Source organism: Salvelinus sp. IW2-2015, linkage group LG3, assembly GCF_002910315.2.
Source record: "Salvelinus sp. IW2-2015 linkage group LG3, ASM291031v2, whole genome shotgun sequence".
NCBI classification, from domain to species: Eukaryota; Metazoa; Chordata; class Actinopteri; order Salmoniformes; family Salmonidae; genus Salvelinus; species Salvelinus sp. IW2-2015.
This window is the reverse complement of record NC_036840.1, coordinates 16,587,584-16,607,934: the sequence shown is the minus strand read 5'-3', so window position 1 is coordinate 16,607,934 and position 20,351 is coordinate 16,587,584. Positions and strand designations below refer to the sequence as shown.

Sequence of the window (20,351 nt, the reverse complement as noted above, 5' to 3'; positions counted from 1 at the left end):
CCTCTCCTCTCCGATGTCGTCTGGACCATCAGTCGACCCTCTCTCATCCTCTCCCTCCTCTGCTCCTCTATATGTGGTCTGGGACTGTCAGTAGTGGCTCCTTGTTCTCTGTCCCGTCAACATTCTGGAAGACAAGACGAGAGAGAAAGAGACAGGTGTGATGATGTGTGTGTGTTTGGTGTGTGTACCCGTTTGCAAAACAAGTTTGGTGAGGTCCTGCAGGATTTTGTCGAGGTGGGGCTTGGTGGGGGACATCACTGCTTGGCTCTCCTACAACCAGAGGGCTTAAGTATGATCCACAAATGAGATTTTCTGCAGATCAAGGCTGTTAAGCCAGAGTAGGTTGCTGCTGAGTCACTTTTTTAGTAGCAATATGAGGCGGGTACGAGGGTTTGATATTTGGAAATAGCGAACTTTATATGTTGTGTGCGAGTGTGTTGGCTCGACCACTGGTTTGTTCTGTGTGTTTGACTGCTTCAATGTTGAGGAAGATGGACTCAACCTTTACAACCTGAGAAAAAATGAGACCCCAGGGCTACAGCTGATTAAGTATAATCAATTAACATTATCATTGTTAAATATTTTACTTAAATAGCTCATAGGGAGAGAAAGAGAGAGGAAAGAGGACCGACCGTAAGCAACTGGGGTGAGTTTCACACCGGTGGAGAGGACAACTTCAGATATGGCAACTCCGCTGGAGGAGAGAGAGATGGAGAGCAGTGGAGAAAGTTAAGAGGGGAGGTAGAAAAGAAGGAGAGAGAGAGATGGTGGATACAGAACTCAAACATGTCTTCTGACTGACAGATGGATAATTTCAACACTGACAGAAGTTCCAAAGGTTCCCAGCTGTGTGATAGTAGTATATAGTATAGTAGTAGGTTACGTGTCCTGAGGCGATGGGATTGTTTAGGCCGTCTTACCTGCACTCTTATCAAGGAAGGAAGCTAGCAGACAGCGCATGACAGCCTGAATGGCACATCGCACCAGAACATTCTCTCCTTCTCCTCTAGTTCTTGATCACCGGGCTCCAGACGTCTGCAACCAGGTCCTCATACGACGACACACACACACACACATTATAAACACATTATATATGACACATTGTAAACCAGAACACACACGCACACGATACACACCATGTAATACATACATTATACACTACATGGCCAAAAGAATGTGGAAACTGCTTTGTCTAACACTCTCATTTCCAAAAATCATGTGGCATTATATTAGTTGGTCCACTCTGCTATAACAGATCGCTCACACTCTTCTGGGAAGCTTTTCACTGATGTTGGAACATTGCTGTAGTGACTTGCTTCCATTCAAGCCACAGAACATTAGTGAGGTTGGGCACTGATGTTGGGTGATTGCTTTGTGCACGTGGGCATGTTTGCTGAAAACAGAAAGGGCAATTCAAAAACTGTTGCCACAAAGTTCAAATCAAATGAAATGTTTATTTGTCGCATACACGTGTTTAGCAGATGTTATTGCAGTTGTAGCAAAATGCTTGTGTTTGTAGCTCAACAGTGCAGTATAATCTAACAATTTCACAACAATACACACAAATCTAAAATAAAGGAATGGAATTACGAATATATAAATATTTGGACGAGCAATTTAGAGCGGCATAGACTAAGATACAGTAGAATAGGATAGAATACAGTATATATATACAGTATATCACAAAAGTGAGTACACCCTCACATTTTTGTAAATATTTGAGTATATCTTTTCATGTGACAACACTGAAGAAATACACTTTGCTACAAGGTAAATAGTGAGTGTACAGCTCATATAACAGTGTAAATTTGCTGTCCCTCAAAAATAACTCAACACACAGCCATTAATGCTAAACCGCTGGCAACAAAAGTGAGTACACCCCTAAGTGAAAATGTCAAATTGGGCCCAAAGTGTCAATATTTTGTGTGGCCACCATCATTTTCCAGCACTGCCTTAACCTCTTGGGCATGGAGTTCACCAGAGCTTCACAGGTTGCCACTGGAGTCCTCTTCCACTCCTCCATGACGACATCATGGAGCTGGTGGATGTTAGAGACTTGCACTCCTCCACCTTCCGTTTGAGGATGACCCACAGATGCTCAATAGGAGACATGTTTGGCCAGTCCATCACCTTTACCCTCAGCTTCTTTAGCAAGGCAGTGGTCATCTTGGAGGTGTGTTGGGGCGTTATCATGTTGGAAACTGCCCTGTGGCCAGTCTCCGAAAGGAGGGGATCATGCTCTGCTTCAGTATGTCACAGTACATGTTGCATTCATGTTTCCCTCAATGAACGGTAGCGCCCCAGTGCCGGCAGCACTCATGCAGCCCAGACCATGACACTCCACCATCATGCTTGACTGTAGGCAAGACACACTTGTCTTGTACTCCTCACCTGGTTTGCCGCCACACACGCTTGACACCATCTGAACCAAATAAGTTTATCTTGGTCTCATCAGACCACAGGACATGGTTCCAGTAATCCATGTCCTTAGTCTGCTTGCCTTCAGCAAACTGTTTGCGGGCTTTCTTGTGCATCATCTTTAGAAGAGGCTTCCTTCTGGGACGACAGCCATGCAGACCAATTTGATGCAGTATACGGCGTATGGTCTGAGCACTGACAGGCTGACCCCCACCCCTTCAACCTCTGCAGCAATGCTGGCAGCACTCATACGCTATTTTCCCAAAGAACACTCTGGATATGACGCTGAGCACGTGCACTCAACTTCTTTGGTCGACCATGGCGAGCTGTTAATGAGTGGAACCTGTCCAGTTAAACCGCTGTATGGTCTTGGCCACCGTGCTGCAGCTCAGTTTCAGGGTCTTGGCAGTCTTCTTATAGCCCAGGACATCTTTATGTAGAGCAACAATTCTTTTTTCAGATCCTCAGAGAGTTCTTTGCCATGAGGTGCCATGTTGAACTTCCAGTGACCAGTCAGTATGAGGGAGTGTGAGAGCGATGACACCAAATTTAACACACCTGCTCCCATTCACACCTGAGACCTTGTAACACTAACAAGTCACATGACACCGGGGAGGAAAATGGCTAATTGGGCCCAATTTGGACATTTTCACTTAGGGGTGTCTCACCTTTTGTTGCAGCGGTTTAGACATTAATGGCTGTGTGTCGAGTTATTTTGAGGGGACAGCAAATGTACACTGTTATACAAGATGTACACTCACTACTTTACATTGTAGCAAAGTGTCATTTCTTCAGTGTTATCACATGAAAAGATATACTCAAATATTTACAAAAATGTGAGGGGTGTACTCACTTTTGTGATATACTGTATATATATGAGATGAGTAATGCAAAATATGTAACATTATTAAAAGTGGCCAGTGATTTCAGTCTATAGGGCAGCCCTCGAATGTGCTAGTGATGGCTATTTAACAGTCTGATGGCCTTGAGATAGAAGCTGTTTTTCAGTCTCTCTCGGTCCCAGCTTTGATGCACCTGTATGACCTTGCCTTCCGGATGATAGTGATGTGAACAGGCAGCGACTCAGGTGGTTGTTGTCCTTGATGATCTGTTTGGCCTTCCTGTGACATCGAGTGCTGTCGGTGTCCAGGAGGGCAGCAGTTTGACGCCGGTGATGCGTCGGGCAGACGCACCACCTCTGGAGAGCCCTGTGGTTGCGGGCGGTGCAGTTGCCATACCAGGTGGTGATACAGCCCGACAGGAGGCTCTCAATTGTGCATCTGTAAAAGTTTGTGAGGGTTTTAGGTGCCAAGCCAAAAGAGGCAATGTTGCGCCTTCTCACCACACTGTCTGTGTGGGTGGACCATTTCAGTTTGTCAGTGATGTGTACGCTGAGGAACTTGAAGCTTTCTACCTTCCCACTGTGGTCCTGTTGACGTGGATAGGGGGTGCTCCTTCTGCTGTTTCCTGAAGTCCACGATCAGCTCCTTGTTTTGTTGACATTGGTGAGAGTTTTTTTTCCTGGCACCACACTCCAGGCCCTCATCTCCTCCCTGTAGGCTGTCTCGTCATTGTTGGTAATTAGGCATACTACTGTTGTGTCGTCTGAAAACTTGATGATTGAGTTGGTGGCGTGAGTGGCACGCAGTCATGGATGAACAGGGAGACAGAGGGGGCATCCTTGTGGGGCCCCAGTGTTGAGGATCAGCAAGTGGAGGTGTTGTTTCCTACCTTCATCACCTGGGGGCGGCCCGTCAGGAAGTCCAGGACCCAGTTGCATAGGGCAGGGTTCAAACCCAGGGCCTTGAGCTTAATGATGAGTTGGGAGGGTACTATGGTGTTGAATGCTGAGCTATAGTCAATGAACAGCATTCTTACATAGGTATAATTGTCTTGTCCAGAGGGATAGGGCAGTGGATCTATTGGCGGAAAACAAATTGTGGTCTAGGGTGTCAGGTAAGGTAGAGGTGATATAATCCTTGACTAGTCTCTCAAAGCACTTCATGGTAACAGATGATCATTTAGTTCAGTCACATTTGCTTCTTGGGTACAGGAACAATGGTGGGCATCTTGAAGCATGTGGGGATAGGGAGATACTGGGATAGGAGAGAGTTGAATATGTCCGTAAACACTCCAGCCAGCTGGTCTGAGCATGCTCTGAAGACGCGGCTTAGATGCCATCTGGGCCGGCAGTCTGCGAGGTGAACACGCTTAAATGTGTTACTCACGTCGGTCACGGAGAAGGAGAGCCCACTGTCCTTGGTAGCACCTAACATGGTTAAATGCGATGGTTCACGCTTTTCAGTTTTGCGCGAATGCTGCCATCTATCCACAGTTTCTGGTTAGGGGAGGTTTTCTTGATTAACTCATTCACCTTATCAGTGTATTTGTCAATGTTATTCTTGGAGGCACCCAGAACATATCCCAGTCCGTGTGATCAAAACAATCTTTGAAGCGTGTATTCCGATTGGTCAGACCAGCGTTGAATAGTCCTTAGCACCGGTACTTCCTGTTTGAGTTTCTGTCGATAGGAAGGGAGGAGCAAAATGCAGTCATGATCAGATTTGCCGAAGGGAGGGCTGGGGAGGGCTTGCAGGCATCCCGGAAGTTGGAGTAGCAGTGGTCGAGGGTTTTAGCAACACGAAGTACTAAAGTCAAATTTGCTTTGTTAATTTAAACTTCTTCAGGATGGTGGGTCCCCTGCAGGATGGTTGAGCCAACGTAGGCTAATGCGATTAGCATGAGGTTGTAAGTAACAAGAACATTTCCCAAAACATAGACATATCTGATATTGTCAGAAAGCTTACATTCTTGTTAAAATCCTCAGCTACAATAAATGTGCCTCGGATATGTGGTTTCCAGTTTGCATAAAAACTTCTTGACACTACAGGGGTGCTGTTTCAACTTCGACATTTAGCGTTCCCAAATTAAACTGCCCGTACTCAATTCTTGCTCGTCAAATATGCATATTATTATTACTATTGGATAGAAAAACAATCTCTAGTTCTAAAACCGTTTGAATTATGTCTGTGGGTGGAACAGAACTCATTCTGGAGCGAAATGCATGACAGGAACTGCGAAGGTCTGAAAACTAGACTCTGTTCTCAGATCAGTTTAAAGCTCTGTATGTGTCCTATGGGTCGACATGAACTGCACCCGCCTTCCCCTGGATGTCAGTAACCAATGAGAAGTGGAATTGTGTTTCTACGTTATTTCTCAGAGCTTATAAAGGGCAAGGAACAAAGTGCGCTTTCTTTTCGACTTCCGCATTACGCAACGCAAGACCTCAGGATAGCATTTTGAAACGCTCAGTTATCGGCCTTAGATATGTCCGTCTGTAATTTAATTCGATATAGGTGTTAGAAAATCATAACGAAGTTATTTTAAACCGAGTTATATCAGTTTATGCGAGTATATTGCATTCTCGGTATTTCTTTAGTATTGCACTTTGGCCATTTGGGCATGTCTGTGCGACATAGCTATGTTAGCTGCTAATTCCAGAGGTGAAGAGGACGTTTTACAACCGTGCAACGATTCTTTTGGACAAAGGACAACTTGCCAAGATTCTGATGGAAGCTCGTCCAAAAGTAAGAGCTATTTATGATGTTATTCCGTATTTATGTGGAAAAATGTAAAAGTGTTTGGTCGCCGTTATTGCGGCACTGGTCTGGCTGTAACGCACACTGTATGTCTAGTAACGTTAATTTAAAAATCTAACACCGCGATTGCATTAAGAACTAATTTATCTTTCATTAGCTGTCCACCTGTATTTTTTTGTCAAGTTTATGAATAGTTTTCGATTAGAATAGGTGCTAATCCAAGATGGCGCCGGGACAGATTGTTTAAGTTTTTGCACTATTCTCATTGTAAACCACGATTTGTGCCACTAAATATGCACATTTTCGAACAAACTCTATATGCATTGTGTAATATGATGTTATAGGACTGTCATCTGAAGAATTCTAAGAAGGTAGTGAAAAATTAATATCCTTTGGTGACTTATACTAATCGCTATGTTTTTGCTTGAATCAATGCTGTTGTGATGTTTGCTATTGTGGTAGCTAATATAACGTTATCTTGTGTTTTCGCTGTAAAACACTTAGAAATCTGAAATATTGTCTGGATTCACAGATCTGTGCTTTCAATTGCTGTACGCTGTGTATTTTTTAAGAAAGTTTTATGATGAGTAATTAGGTAATACACGTTGCTCTCTTGAGTTATTCTAGTCGCTTTGGTGAGTTTTGTGATAGTGGCTGCAATGGTAAACTAGATTTATACCTGAAATATGCACATTTTCTAACAAAACATATGCTATACAATAAATATGTTATCAGACTGTCATCTGATGAAGTTTTTTTCTTGGTTAGTGGCTATTTATATTATTTGGTCGAATTAGTGATGGCTACCTATGCAGGGAAAAATGGTGGACAAAAAAAAGTTGTGTCTTTTGCTATGGTGGTTAGCTAATATAAAACATATTTTGTCTTCCCTGTAAAACATTAAAAAATCGGAAATGATGGCTGGATTCACAAGATCTGTATCTTTCATTTGGTGTCTTGGACTTGTGATTTCATGAACATCTTATTATATGATATCCCTGTAGCTTTAGGCTAGGCTATGCTAGTCAGCTTTTGTGCTCTCACCACTGGTGTCCCCCAGGGCTCTGTTCTAGGCCCTCTCCTATTCTCGCTATACACCAAGTCACTTGGCTCTGTCATATCCTCACATGGTCTCTCCTATCATGCTATGCAGACGACACACAATTAATCTTCTCCTTTCCCCCTTTGATAACCAGGTGGTGAATCGCATCTCTGCATGTGCAGACATATCAGTGTGGATGACGGATCACCACTCAAGCTGAACCTCGGCAAGACGGAGCTGCTCTTCCTCCCGGGGAAGGACTGCCCGTTCCATGATCTCGCCATCACGGTTGACAACTCCATTGTGCCTCCTCCCAGAGTGCTAAGAACCTTGGCGTGATCCTGGACAACACCCTGTCGTTCTCAACTAACATCAAGGCGGTGACCGTTCCTGTAGGTTCATGCTCTACACATTCGCAGAGTACGACCCTGCCTCACGCAGGAAGCGGCGCAGGTCCTAATCCAGGCACTTGTCATCTCCCGCTGGATTACTGCAACTCGCTGTTGGCTGGGCTCCCTGCCTGTGCCATTAAACCCCTACAACTCATCCAGAACGCCGCAGCCCGTCTGGTGTTCAACTTTCCCAAGTTCTCTCACGTCACCCCGCTCCTCCGCTCTCTCCACTGGCTTCCTGTTGAAGCTCGCATCCGCTACAAGACCATGGTGCTTGCCTACGGACTGTGAGGGGAACGGCACCTCCGTACCTTCAGGCTCTGATCAGGCCTACACCCAAACAAGGGCACTGCGTTCATCCACCTCTGGCCTGCTCGCCTCCCTACCTCTGAAGTACAGTTCCCGCTCAGCGCAGTCAAAACTGTTCGCTGCTCTTGCACCGGCCTGCGTGACTCTCGACCAGTTCGCTGCGGCGATCGAACCTGAAGTTGTCCCATGGCGTAGAGCAGCGAACAGTTTTTTGACTGCGCTGAGCGGAAACTTACTTCCTCAGAGGTAGGGAGCCGAGCAGCAAGAGGTGCATGAACGCAGTGCCCTTGTTTGGGTGTAGGCCTGATCAGAGCCTGAAGGTAGGAGGTGCCGTTCCCCCACAGCTCCGTAGGCAAGCCACCATTGGTCTTGTAGCGGTATGCGAGCTTCAACAGGAAGCCAGTGGATGAGAGCGTGAGGAGCGGGTGACGTGGAGAGAACTTGGGAAAGTTGAACCACCAGACGGGCTGCGGCGTGTCTGGATGAGTTGTAGGGTTTAATGGCACAGGCAGGGAGCCCAGCCAACAGCGAGTTGCAGTAATCCAGCACGGGGAGATGACAAGTGCCGGTATTAGGACCTGCGCGGCTTCCTGCGTGAGCAGGGTCGTACTCTGCGAAGTTGCTAGAGCATGAACCTACAGGAACGGGTCACCGCCTATGTTAGTTGAGAATGCCGGGGTGTTGTCCAGGCTCACGCCAAGGTTCTTAGACTCGCTGGAGGAGGACAAATGAGTTGTCACCGTGATGGCGAGATACTGAGACGGGCCAGTCCTTCCCGGGAGGACCAGAGCAGCTCCGTTCTTGCGAGGTTCCAGCTTTGAGGTGGTGATCCGTCATCCACAACCTGATATGTCTGCCAGACATGAGAGATGCGATTCAACCACGCTGGTTATCAGAGGGGGGAAAGGAGAAGTATTAATGTGTGTTCGTCTGCACTAGCATGATAGGAGAGACATGTGAGGATATGAAACAGGCCAAGTGACTTGGGCTATACGAGAATAGAAAGGGCCTAAGAACAGAATCGCCCTGGGGACCAGTGGTGAGAGAACAAAAGCTGAACTAGCATAGCCTAGCCTAAAGCTACAGGGATATCATAATAATAAGATGTCATGAATCACAAGTCCAGGCCACCAAATGAAGATACAGATCTTGTGAATGCCAGCATCATTTCCGATTTTTTAATGTTTTAACAGGGAAGACAAAAATATCTGTATTTATATTAGCTAACACCATAGCAAAAGACACAACTTTTTTTTTCCACCATTTTCCCTGCAATAGGTAGCCATCACTAATTCGACAATAAAGAATAAATAGCCACTAACAAGAAAAAACTTCAATCAGATGACAGTCTGAAACATATTTATTGTATAGCATATGTTTTTGTTAGAAAAATGTGCATATTTCAGGTATAAATCATAGTTTACCGATTGCAGCCACCTTATCACACAAACTCACCAAAGGACTATGAATAACTCAAGAGAGCAACGTGTATTACCTAATCTCATCATAAACATTGCTTTAAAAATACACAGCGTACAGCATTGAAAGACACAGATCTTGTGAATCCAAGCAATATTTCAGATTTTTCTAAGTGTTTTACAGCGAAAACACAAGATAACGTTAATTAGCTTCCACTATAGCAAACTCACAACAGCATTGCATTCAAAGCAAAAACATAGCGATTAGTATAAGTCACCAAAGATATTAATTTTTCACTACCTTCTTAGAATCTTCAGATGACAGTCGATAAATCATATTACACAATGCATATAGAGTTTGTTCGAAAAATTGGCATATTTAGTGGCACAAATCGTGGTTAATACAATGAGAATAGTGGGCAAAACTTAAACAATCTGTCCGGCGCGCATCTTGGATTAGCACCTATTCTAATCGAAAACTATTCATTAACTTGACAAAAAAAATACAGTTGAACAAGCTAATGAAGAAAAGATAAATTAGTTCTTAATGCAATCGCGGTGTTAGATTTTTAAAATTAACGTTACTAGACATACAGTGTGCGTTACAGCCAGACCAGTGCCGCAATAACGGCGACCAAACACTTTTACATTTTTCCACATAAATACGGAATAACATCATAAATAGCTCTTACTTTTGGACGAGCTTCCATCAGAATCTTGGGCAAGTTGTCCTTTGTCCAAAAGAATCGTTGCACGGTTGTAAAACGTCCTCTTCACCTCTGGAATTAGCAGCTAACAATAGCTATGTCGCACAGACATGCCCAAATGGCCAAAGTGCAATACTAAAGAAATACCGAGAATAGCAATATACTCGCATAAACTGATATAACTCGGTTTAAAATAACTTCGTTATGATGTTTCTAACACCTATATCGAATTAAATTACAGACGGACATATCTAAGGCCGATAACTGAGCGTTTCAAAATGCTATCCTGAGGTCTTGCGTTGCGTAATGGCGGAAGTCGAAAAGAAAGCGCACTTTGTTCCTTGCCCTTTTATAAGCTCTGAGAAATACGTAGAAACACCATTCCACTTCTCATTGGTTACTGACATCCAGGGGAAGGCGGGTGCAGTTCATGTCGACCCATAGGACACATACAGAGCTTTAAACTGATCTGAGAACAGAGTCTAGTTTTCAGACCTTCGCAGTTCCTGTCATGCATTTCGCTCCAGAATGAGTTCTGTTCCACCCACAGACATAATTCAAACGGTTTTAGAAACTAGAGATTGTTTTCTATCCAATAGTAATAATAATATGCATATTGTACGAGCAAGAATTGAGTACGAGGCAGTTTAATTTGGGAACGCTAAATGTCGAAGTTGAAACAGCACCCCCTGTAGTGTCAAGAAGTTTTTATGCAAACTGGAAACCACATATCCCGAGGCCACATTTATTGTAGCTGAGGATTTTAACAAGAATGTAAGCTTTCTGACAATATCAGATATGTCTATGTTTTGGGAAATGTTCTTGTTACTTACAACCTCATGCTAATCGCATTAGCCTACGTTGGCTCAACCATCCTGCAGGGGACCCACCAATCCTGAAGAAGTTTTAAATTAACAAAGCAAATTTGACTTTAGTACTCGTGTTGCTAAAACCCTCGACCACTGCTACTCCAACTTCCGGGATGCCTGCAAAGCCCTCCCCAGCCCTCCCTTCGGCAAATCTGATCATGACTGCATTTTGCTCCTCCCTTCCTATCGACAGAAACTCAAACAGGAAGTACCCGTGCTAAGGACTATTCAACGCTGGTCTGACCAATCGGAATACACGCTTCAAGATTGTTTTGATCACACGGACTGGGATATGTTCTGGMTAGCCTCCAAGAATAACATTGACAAATACACTGATAAGGTGAATGAGTTAATCAAGAAAACCTCCCCTAACCAGAAACTGTGGATAGATGGCAGCATTCGCGCAAAACTGAAAGCGTGAACCATCGCATTTAACCATGTTAGGTGCTACCAAGGACAGTGGGCTCTCCTTCTCCGTGACCGACGTGAGTAACACATTTAAGCGTGTTCACCCTCGCAGACTGCCGGCCCAGATGGCATCTTAAGCCGCGTCTTCAGAGCATGCTCAGACCAGCTGGCTGGAGTGTTTACGGACATATTCAATCTCTCCCTATCCCAGTATCTCCCTATCCCCACATGCTTCAAGATGCCCACCATTGTTCCTGTACCCAAGAAAGCAAATGTGACTGAACTAAATGATCATCTGTTACCATGAAGTGCTTTGAGAGACTAGTCAAGGATTATATCACCTCTACCTTACCTGACACCCTAGACCCACAATTTGTTTTCCGCCCCAATAGATCCACTGCCCTATCCCCTCTGGACAAGACAATTATACCTATGTAAGAATGCTGTTCATTGACTATAGCTCAGCATTCAACACCATAGTACCCTCCAAACTCATCATTAAGCTCAAGGCCCTGGGTTTGAACCCTGCCCTATGCAACTGGGTCCTGGACTTCCTGACGGGCCGCCCCCAGGTGATGAAGGTAGGAAACAACACCTCCACTTGCTGATCCTCAACACTGGGGCCCCACAAGGATGCCCCCTCTGTACTCCCTGTTCATCCATGACTGCGTGGCCACTCACGCCACCAACTCAATCATCAAGTTTTCAGACGACACAACAGTAGTATGCCTAATTACCAACAATGACGAGACAGCCTACAGGGAGGAGATGAGGGCCCTGGGAGTGTGGTGCCAGGAAAAAAAACTCTCACCCAATGTCAACAAAACAAAGGAGCTGATCGTGGACTTCAGGAAACAGCAGAAGGAGCACCCCCCTATCCACGTCAACAGGACCACAGTGGAGAAGGTAGAAAGCTTCAAGTTCCTCAGCGTACACATCACTGACAAACTGAAATGGTCCACCCACACAGACAGTGTGGTGAAGAAGGCGCAACATTGCCTCTTTTGGCTTGGCACCTAAAACCCTCACAAACTTTTACAGATGCACAATTGAGAGCCTCCTGTCGGGCTGTATCACCACCTGGTATGGCAACTGCACCGCCCGCAACCACAGGGCTCTCCAGAGGGTGGTGCGATCTGCCCGACGCATCACCGGCGTCAAACTGCCTGCCCTCCTGGACACCGACAGCACTCGATGTCACAGGAAGGCCAAACAGATCATCAAGGACAACAACCACCTGAGTCGCTGCCTGTTCACATCACTATCATCCGGAAGGCAAGGTCAGTACAGGTGCATCAAAGCTGGGACCGAGAGACTGAAAAACAGCTTCTATCTCAAGGCCATCAGACTGTTAAATAGCCATCACTAGCACATTCGAGGCTGCTGCCCTATAGACCTGAAATCACTGGCCACTTTTAATAATGTTTACATATTTTGCATTACTCATCTCATATATATACAGTATATCACAAAAGTGAGTACACCCCTCACATTTTTGTAAATATTTGAGTATATCTTTTCATGTGATAACACTGAAGAAATGACACTTTGCTACAATGTAAAGTAGTGAGTGTACATCTTGTATAACAGTGTACATTTGCTGTCCCCTCAAAATAACTCGACACACAGCCATTAATGTCTAAACCGCTGGCAACAAAAGTGAGTACACCCCTAAGTGAAAATGTCCAAATTGGGCCCAATTAGCCATTTTCCCTCCCCGGTGTCATGTGACTTGTTAGTGTTACAAGGTCTCAGGTGTGAATGGGGAGCAGGTGTGTTAAATTTGGTGTCATCGCTCTCACACTCCCTCATACTGACTGGTCACTGGAAGTTCAACATGGCACCTCATGGCAAAGAACTCTCTGAGGATCTGAAAAAAAGAATTGTTGCTCTACATAAAGATGTCCTGGGCTATAAGAAGATTGCCAAGACCCTGAAACTGAGCTGCAGCACGGTGGCCAAGACCATACAGCGGTTTAACTGGACAGGTTCCACTCATTAACAGGCCTCGCCATGGTCGACCAAAGAAGTTGAGTGCACGTGCTCAGCGTCATATCCAGAGGTTGTCTTTGGGAAATAGACGTATGAGTGCTGCCAGCATTGCTGCAGAGGTTGAAGGGGTGGGGGGTCAGCCTGTCAGTGCTCAGACCATACGCCGTATACTGCATCAAATTGGTCTGCATGGCTGTCGTCCCAGAAGGAAGCCTCTTCTAAAGATGATGCACAAGAAAGCCCGCAAACAGTTTGCTGAAGGCAAGCAGACTAAGGACATGGATTACTGGAACCATGTCCTGTGGTCTGATGAGACCAAGATAAACTTATTTGGTTCAGATGGTGTCAAGCGTGTGTGGCGGCAACCAGGTGAGGAGTACAAKGACAAGTGTGTCTTGCCTACAGTCAAGCATGYTGGTGGGAGTGTCATGGTCTGGGGCTGCATGAGTGCTGCCGGCACTGGGGCGCTACCGTTCATTGAGGGAAACATGAATGCCAACATGTACTGTGACATACTGAAGCAGAGCATGATCCCCTCCTTTCGGAGACTGGGCCACAGGGCAGTATTCCAACATGATAACGACCCCAAACACACCTCCAAGATGACCACTGCCTTGCTAAAGAAGCTGAGGGTAAAGGTGATGGACTGGCCAAACATGTCTCCTATTGAGCATCTGTGGGTCATCCTCAAACGGAAGGTGGAGGAGTGCAAGGTCTCTAACATCCACCAGCTCCATGATGTCGTCATGGAGGAGTGGAAGAGGACTCCAGTGGCAACCTGTGAAGCTCTGGTGAACTCCATGCCCAAGAGGGTTAAGGCAGTGCTGGAAAATGATGGTGGCCACACAAAATATTGACACTTTGGGCCCAATTTGGACATTTTCACTTAGGGGTGTACTCACTTTTGTTGCCAGCGGTTTAGACATTAATGGCTGTGTGTTGAGTTATTTTGAGGGGACAGCAAATTTACACTGTTATATGAGCTGTACACTCACTACTTTACCTTGTAGCAAAGTGTCATTTCTTCAGTGTTGTCACATGAAAAGATATACTCAAATATTTACAAAAATGTGAGGGGTGTACTCACTTTTGTGATATACTGTATATATATACTGTATTCTATCCTATTCTACTGTATCTTAGTCTATGCCGCTCTAAAATTGCTCGTCCAAATATTTATATATTCGTAATTCCATTCCTTTATTTTAGATTTGTGTGTATTGTTGTGAAATTGTTAGATTATACTGCACTGTTGGAGCTACAAACACAAGCATTTTGCTACAACTGCAATAACATCTGCTAAACACGTGTATGCGACAAATAACATTTCATTTGATTTGAACTTTGTGGCAACAGTTTTGGAATTGCCCTTTCCTGTTTCAGCATAACAATGCCCACGTGCACAAAGCAATCACCCAACATCAGTGCCCAACCTCACTAATGTTCTTGTGGCTGAATGGAAGCAAGTCACTACAGCAATGTTCCAACATCTAGTGAAAAGCCTTCCCAGAAGAGTGGAGGCTGTTATAGCAGAGTGGACCAACTCAATATTAATGCCCATGATTTTGGAATGAGATGTTAGACAAGCAGMTGTCCACATTCTTTTGGCCATGTAGTGTATAATGTATGTATAATGTGTGTATCGTGTGCGTGTGTGTGTCTGTGTTTACAATGTTCATATATAATGTGTTTATAATGTGTGTGTGTGTGTGTCAGTCGTATGAGGACCTGGTGCAACGTCTGGAGCCGGTGATCATGGAACTAGAGAGACAGGAGAATGTTCTGGTGGTGTGCCATCAGGCTGTCATGCGCTGTCTGCTAGCTTACTTCCTTGATAAGAGTGCAGGTAAGACGGCCTAACCACAATCCCATAGCCTCAGACACTACACTACTACTATACTATATACTACTATCACACAGCTTGGGAACCTTTGGAACTCTGTCAGTGTTGAAATTATCCATCTGTCAGTCAGAAGACATGTTTGAGTTCTGTATCCCCATCTCTCTCTCTCCTCTTTCTCTACTCCCCTCTTAACTTTCTCCACTCTTCTCCCATCTCTCTCTCCCTCCAGCGGAGTTGCCATATCTGAAGTGTCCTCTCCACACGGTGCTGAAACTCACCCCAGTTGCTTACGGTCGGTCTCTTTCTCTCTCTTTCTCTCCCTATGAGTATTTAAGTAGAAATATTTAACAATGATAATGTTAATTGATATACTAATCAGCTGTAGCCCTGGGGTCTCTATTTTTTTCTCAGGTTGTAAGGTTGAGTCCATCTTCCTCAACATTGAAGCAGTCAACACACACAGAGACAAACCAGTGGTGAGCCAACACACTCGCACACACTACATATAAAGTTCCTATTTCCAAATCAAACCCTCGTACCGCCTCATATGTACTAAAAGTGACTAGCAGCAACCTACTCCTGGCTTAACAGCCTTGAACTGTCAGAAAATCTCATTTGTGGATCATACTTAAGCCCCTCTGGTTGTCAGGAGAGCCAATGCAGTGATGTCCCCACACCAAGCCCCACCTCGAACAAAATCCTGCAGGACCTCACCAAACTTAGTTTGCAGGTACACACACACAAACACACACACATCATCACACCTTCTCTTTCTCTCCGTCTGTCTTCAGAATGTTGACGTGGACAGAGAACCAGAGGAGGCACTACTGACAGTCCCAGACCACATATAGAGGAGCAGAGGGAGGAGAGGATGAGAGAGGGTCGACTGATGGTCCCAGACGACATCTGGAGGAGGAGAGGAGAGCTACGATATTGCGACACAATACGAGGAGAACCAATGAAGAGACACCGTTGCCGTAGAGACTGAAGTGAAGGAATAAGAGAGACTGCTGGGAAATGGAGTTTAAAGGACCAGACTACATGAACCCGACATCTTTAATCCTCTGTCTAAACGGTGCTAGAAAAAAATGCAACATCTCTCTCAGTGGAACCCTGTTAGTGACAGTAGAATGAAGTGAATTCATTAATTTGTCTGTCTGTGTGTTAGGATCATGTGTCTGTGTATTAGGATCATGTGTCTGCCTATATGTTAGGATCATGTTGTCCAGGATTTCACAAACTCGATCCTCAGGACCCCAAGGAGTGCAAATGTAGGTTTTTGCCCTAAACAGCTGATTCAAATAATCAACTAATCATTAAGCTTTGATAATTTTAATCAGTGTTAGGGCAAAAAACAAAATGTGCACCCCTTGGGGTTCTGAGGACCAAGTTTGGGAAACGCTGATGTAGTCTATCAGGATCATCTAGTCTGTCTATGTGTTAGGATCATGTAGTCTGTCTGTGTGTTAGAATCATCTAGTCTGACCATCATCATCATACACTGGGGTAATACTGCGCTCTGGTCTGGTCCATATTTCCATGCGTGTCCGTGTGTCCATGTGTGTGTTGTTAGCATGTAGTGTGTGTTGTTTGCAAGTGGTGTGTCATGTAAAAGGTGTGACTGATTGAGGCTGGGATTCATTCTGAGGTGCGTTGTAGAGCGCTTGGCATTTAAAGGTAGTTTTTGATTACCTTTAATTTAGAAATCTGCAGTGTTTACCATCAATGTGATTTCCGCGGGATGTGCAAAATTGCCTTTAAAAGGGTGCATCGTGGACAGCGCTCCCCTTACGGAAAAAACACATGAACTCACATGTGACATTGCATATGTGAAATTGTGTCACATGTGATGATGTGGATTTTCACATCAAATACATTTTTATTGGTCACATACACATATTTAGCAGATTTTATTGTGGGTGTAGCGAAATACTTGTGTTGCCAGCTCAAACAGTGCAGTAATATCAAACAATTCACAACAACACACACAAATCTAAAAGAATGGAATTGAGAAATATATAAATATTAGGAGGAGCAATGTTGGAGTCCGGAGTGTGTGTGTGTACCAGTCAACAGTACCAGTCAAAAGTTTGGACACACCTACTCATTCAAGAGTTTTTCTTTATTTTTACTATTTTCTACATTGTAGAATAACAGTGAAGACATCAAAACTATGAAATGACATATTAAATCATGTAGTAACCAAAAAAGTGTTAAACAAATCAAAATACACAACTGGTCTGTCACCTTCCCCATTATCTCCAGTGTCTGTTTCTAGTTCCTGTTTTCTAGTTTTCCCGGTTTTGACCATTCTGCCTGCCCTGACCCTGACTCTGATCTGGATTACTGACATCTGCCTGCCCTTGACCTGCCGTTTTGCCTGCCCCCCTGTTCTATTAATACATATTTGTTACTTCGACACTATCTGCATCTGGGTCCTCCCTAAAATGTGTTACGGTCAAAAGTTTTAGAACACCTACTCATTCAAGGGTTTTTCTTTATTTTGACTATTTTCTAAATTGTAGAATAATGGCCTCCACAATCACCCGACCTCAACCCAATTGAGATGGCTTGGGATGAGTTGGAACACAGAGTGAAGGAAAAAGAGCCAACAAGTGCTTAGCATATGTGGGAACTCCATCAAGACTGTTGGAAAAACATTCCAGGTGAAGCTGGTTGAGAGAATGCCAAGAGTGTGCAAAGTTGTCATCAAGGCAAAGGGTGGCTACTTTGAAGAATCTAAAATATTAAATATATTTTGATTTGTTTATTTTTTGGGGTAACTACATGATTCCATATGTGTTATTTCATAGTTGTGATGTCTTCACAATTATTTTACAATGTAGAAGAAAGAAAAACCCATAAATGAATAGGTGTGTCCAAACTTTGGACTGGTACCAGTCAGAAGTTTGGACATGCTTAATGTAAATGATGCCTTTCAAAGTAAAATATTCAGAATTATATTTGACACCTGGGTTTTCACATGTGCAAATGTTGTCACATGTGCAGTGTCATGGTATCACATGTTGAAATTTTGCATCCCATGTTCTCACTTTTATTTCACATTGAGATCATTTACTCACGTGCCCACATGCAGTTTGATGTTATTACATGTTATCACATTAACTTCACATAAATCACGTGTACACATGTGAAATTCATGTGTTTTTTCTGTAAGGGTTTTTAACTCACCTTGGATTGAATATTTATCTGAGTATTTTATTGTTAAAAAATGAAATGGCTCTGACTGACTTTTCTGGACCTTTCTTCCCGACATTTAAAGGTCCCTAAGCTTCTGCGCATGAGCAGGATTCTCTACTTGATGCACAGTCTCTGCTCAACTTTAGAGAACAGGCTACTCTGGCGATTGGTGTTGATTTAATAAACTTAGTTCAAAGCTGAATCAATTCCTGCAAGATCACAAAATTATAGTATTCTACATAACAAAATGTAATCTTATAGTTCTACTAGTGCAATTAGTTAATCATTACCAGCGACCATGTGCACACACACACACCTCTGGGGCCGGAGTCCCTGCCATCCAGGACCTCTAACCCATTTCTGGGTTAGGGTTAACCCTAACCCAGAAATGTTTCAAATAGTCCAGCCACAGACTGTTCTTTCTACAATCGCATGGCAATCGGTACCAATGCAACAAGTCTGGAACGCATTCAACACTGTTGACTATGATGTCGTTCTGGACATACTGGAGAGGTGGGTTGGCCTCTCCGGTCCAGTTCTAAATTGTTTCAGGACCTATTTAACCGATCAAGAGTTTTTTGTCACTCTTGGTGAACATAACTCATGTGGCGTTCCACAAGGTTCGATTTTGGGTTTCGGTACTGTTCAGTTTATACATGTTACCCCTTGGCAGCGTTATCAGAAAGCACAGCACTGATTTTCACTGCTACGCAGACAACACAAAACTTTGCATTTCTGTGTCACCAGAGGATTTTAGCTCTACAGACACTAAATTAGTGGTGTATGGATGGCTCACTTGGATGGCTCACAACTTCCTCCAGAAAAATCAAGACAAGACCAAGGTACTTATTGTTGGAGCCAAAGCACAGTGAGAGAATCTAGCCACACATTTTAATTCACAGTCAATAAAGATAAAACACCATGTAAAAAACCTAGGTTTTATTTTAGATTCTGAACTAAATCTGAAATCACACATTAGGAATGTGACTAATATGGCTTTTTTCCACCTGAGGAACATTGCCAAGGTGTGGACATTTCTCTCTCAGGCTGATACATAGAGACTCATCCATGCTTTTATTACAAGCAGGCTTGACTACTGTAATGCTCTCCTGGTCCACCCAAGAAAGCCATTGGTCAACTGCAAAACATACAGAATGCTGCAGCATGGGTACTGACCAAGACCAGACCGAGAGCACACATTACACCGGTGAAAGTTACACCGTTAAAAAATACCTAAAGTTGTATTACAAAAGTAGTTTGAAATGTTTGGACAACGCTTACAGGTAACTTTTGAGATATTTTGTAGTCACGTTGTGCAAGTTGGAACCGGTGTTTTTCTGGATCAAACGCGCCAAATAAATGGACATTTTGGATGTATATCGACGGAATTAATCGAACGAAATGACCATTTGTGATGTTTATGGCACCTAATGGAGTGCCAACAGAAGAAGCTCGTCAAAGGTAAGGCATGAATTATATTTTTATTTCTGCGTTTTGTGTCGCGCCTGCAGGGTTGAAATATGCTTTTCTCTCTTTGTTTACTATACTGCTATCCTCAGATAATAGCATTGTTTGCTTTCGCCGTAAAGCTTTTTTGAAATCTGACACGTTGGCTGGATTCACAACAAGTGTAGCATTAATTTTGTATATTGAATGTGTGATTTCATGAAAGTTTAATTTTTATAGTAATTTATTTGAATTTGGCGCTCTGCATTTTCACTGGATGTTGGCCAGGTGGGACGCTACCGTCTCACATATACCAGAGATGTTAAAGGTATTACTCACATCGTTTACGGAGAGCGTGATCACACAGTCGAACAGCTGGTGCTCTCATGAATGTTTCTGTGTTATTTGCCTCGAAGCGAGCATAGAAGCAGTTTAGGTCGTCTGGTAGGCTCGTGTCACTGGGCAGCTCTCGACTGTGCTTCCCTTTGTAGTCTGTAAGGGTTCAAATCAAATCAAGTCACATTTTATTGGTCACATACACAAGGTTAGCAGATGTTAATGCAAGTGTAGCGAAATGTTTGTGCTTCTAGTTCCGACCGTGCAGCAACATCTGACAAGTAATCTAACAATTTCACAACAACTACCTTAAACACACAAGTGTAAAGGAATGAATAAGAATATGTACATATAAATATATGGATGAACGA

General features: G+C 43.8%; 1 protein-coding gene across 1 annotated transcript in view; it reads left to right on the top strand.

Annotated features, from left to right (window-relative positions):
- LOC111951663 (6-phosphofructo-2-kinase/fructose-2,6-bisphosphatase) overlaps positions 1–18,400 on the top strand; it is an 89,212-nt gene extending 70,812 nt beyond the window's left edge. Inside the window, exons 11-14 of the mRNA XM_023969881.3 lie at positions 14,871–15,000; positions 15,227–15,289; positions 15,409–15,473; positions 15,789–18,400. Of these exons, the coding sequence (XP_023825649.1) occupies positions 14,871–15,000; positions 15,227–15,289; positions 15,409–15,473; positions 15,789–15,848 (318 nt within the window). The 3' untranslated portion in view covers positions 15,849–18,400. The remainder of the gene's footprint in view (positions 1–14,870; positions 15,001–15,226; positions 15,290–15,408; positions 15,474–15,788) is intronic.
- The last annotated feature ends 1,951 nt before the right edge of the window (positions 18,401–20,351 follow it).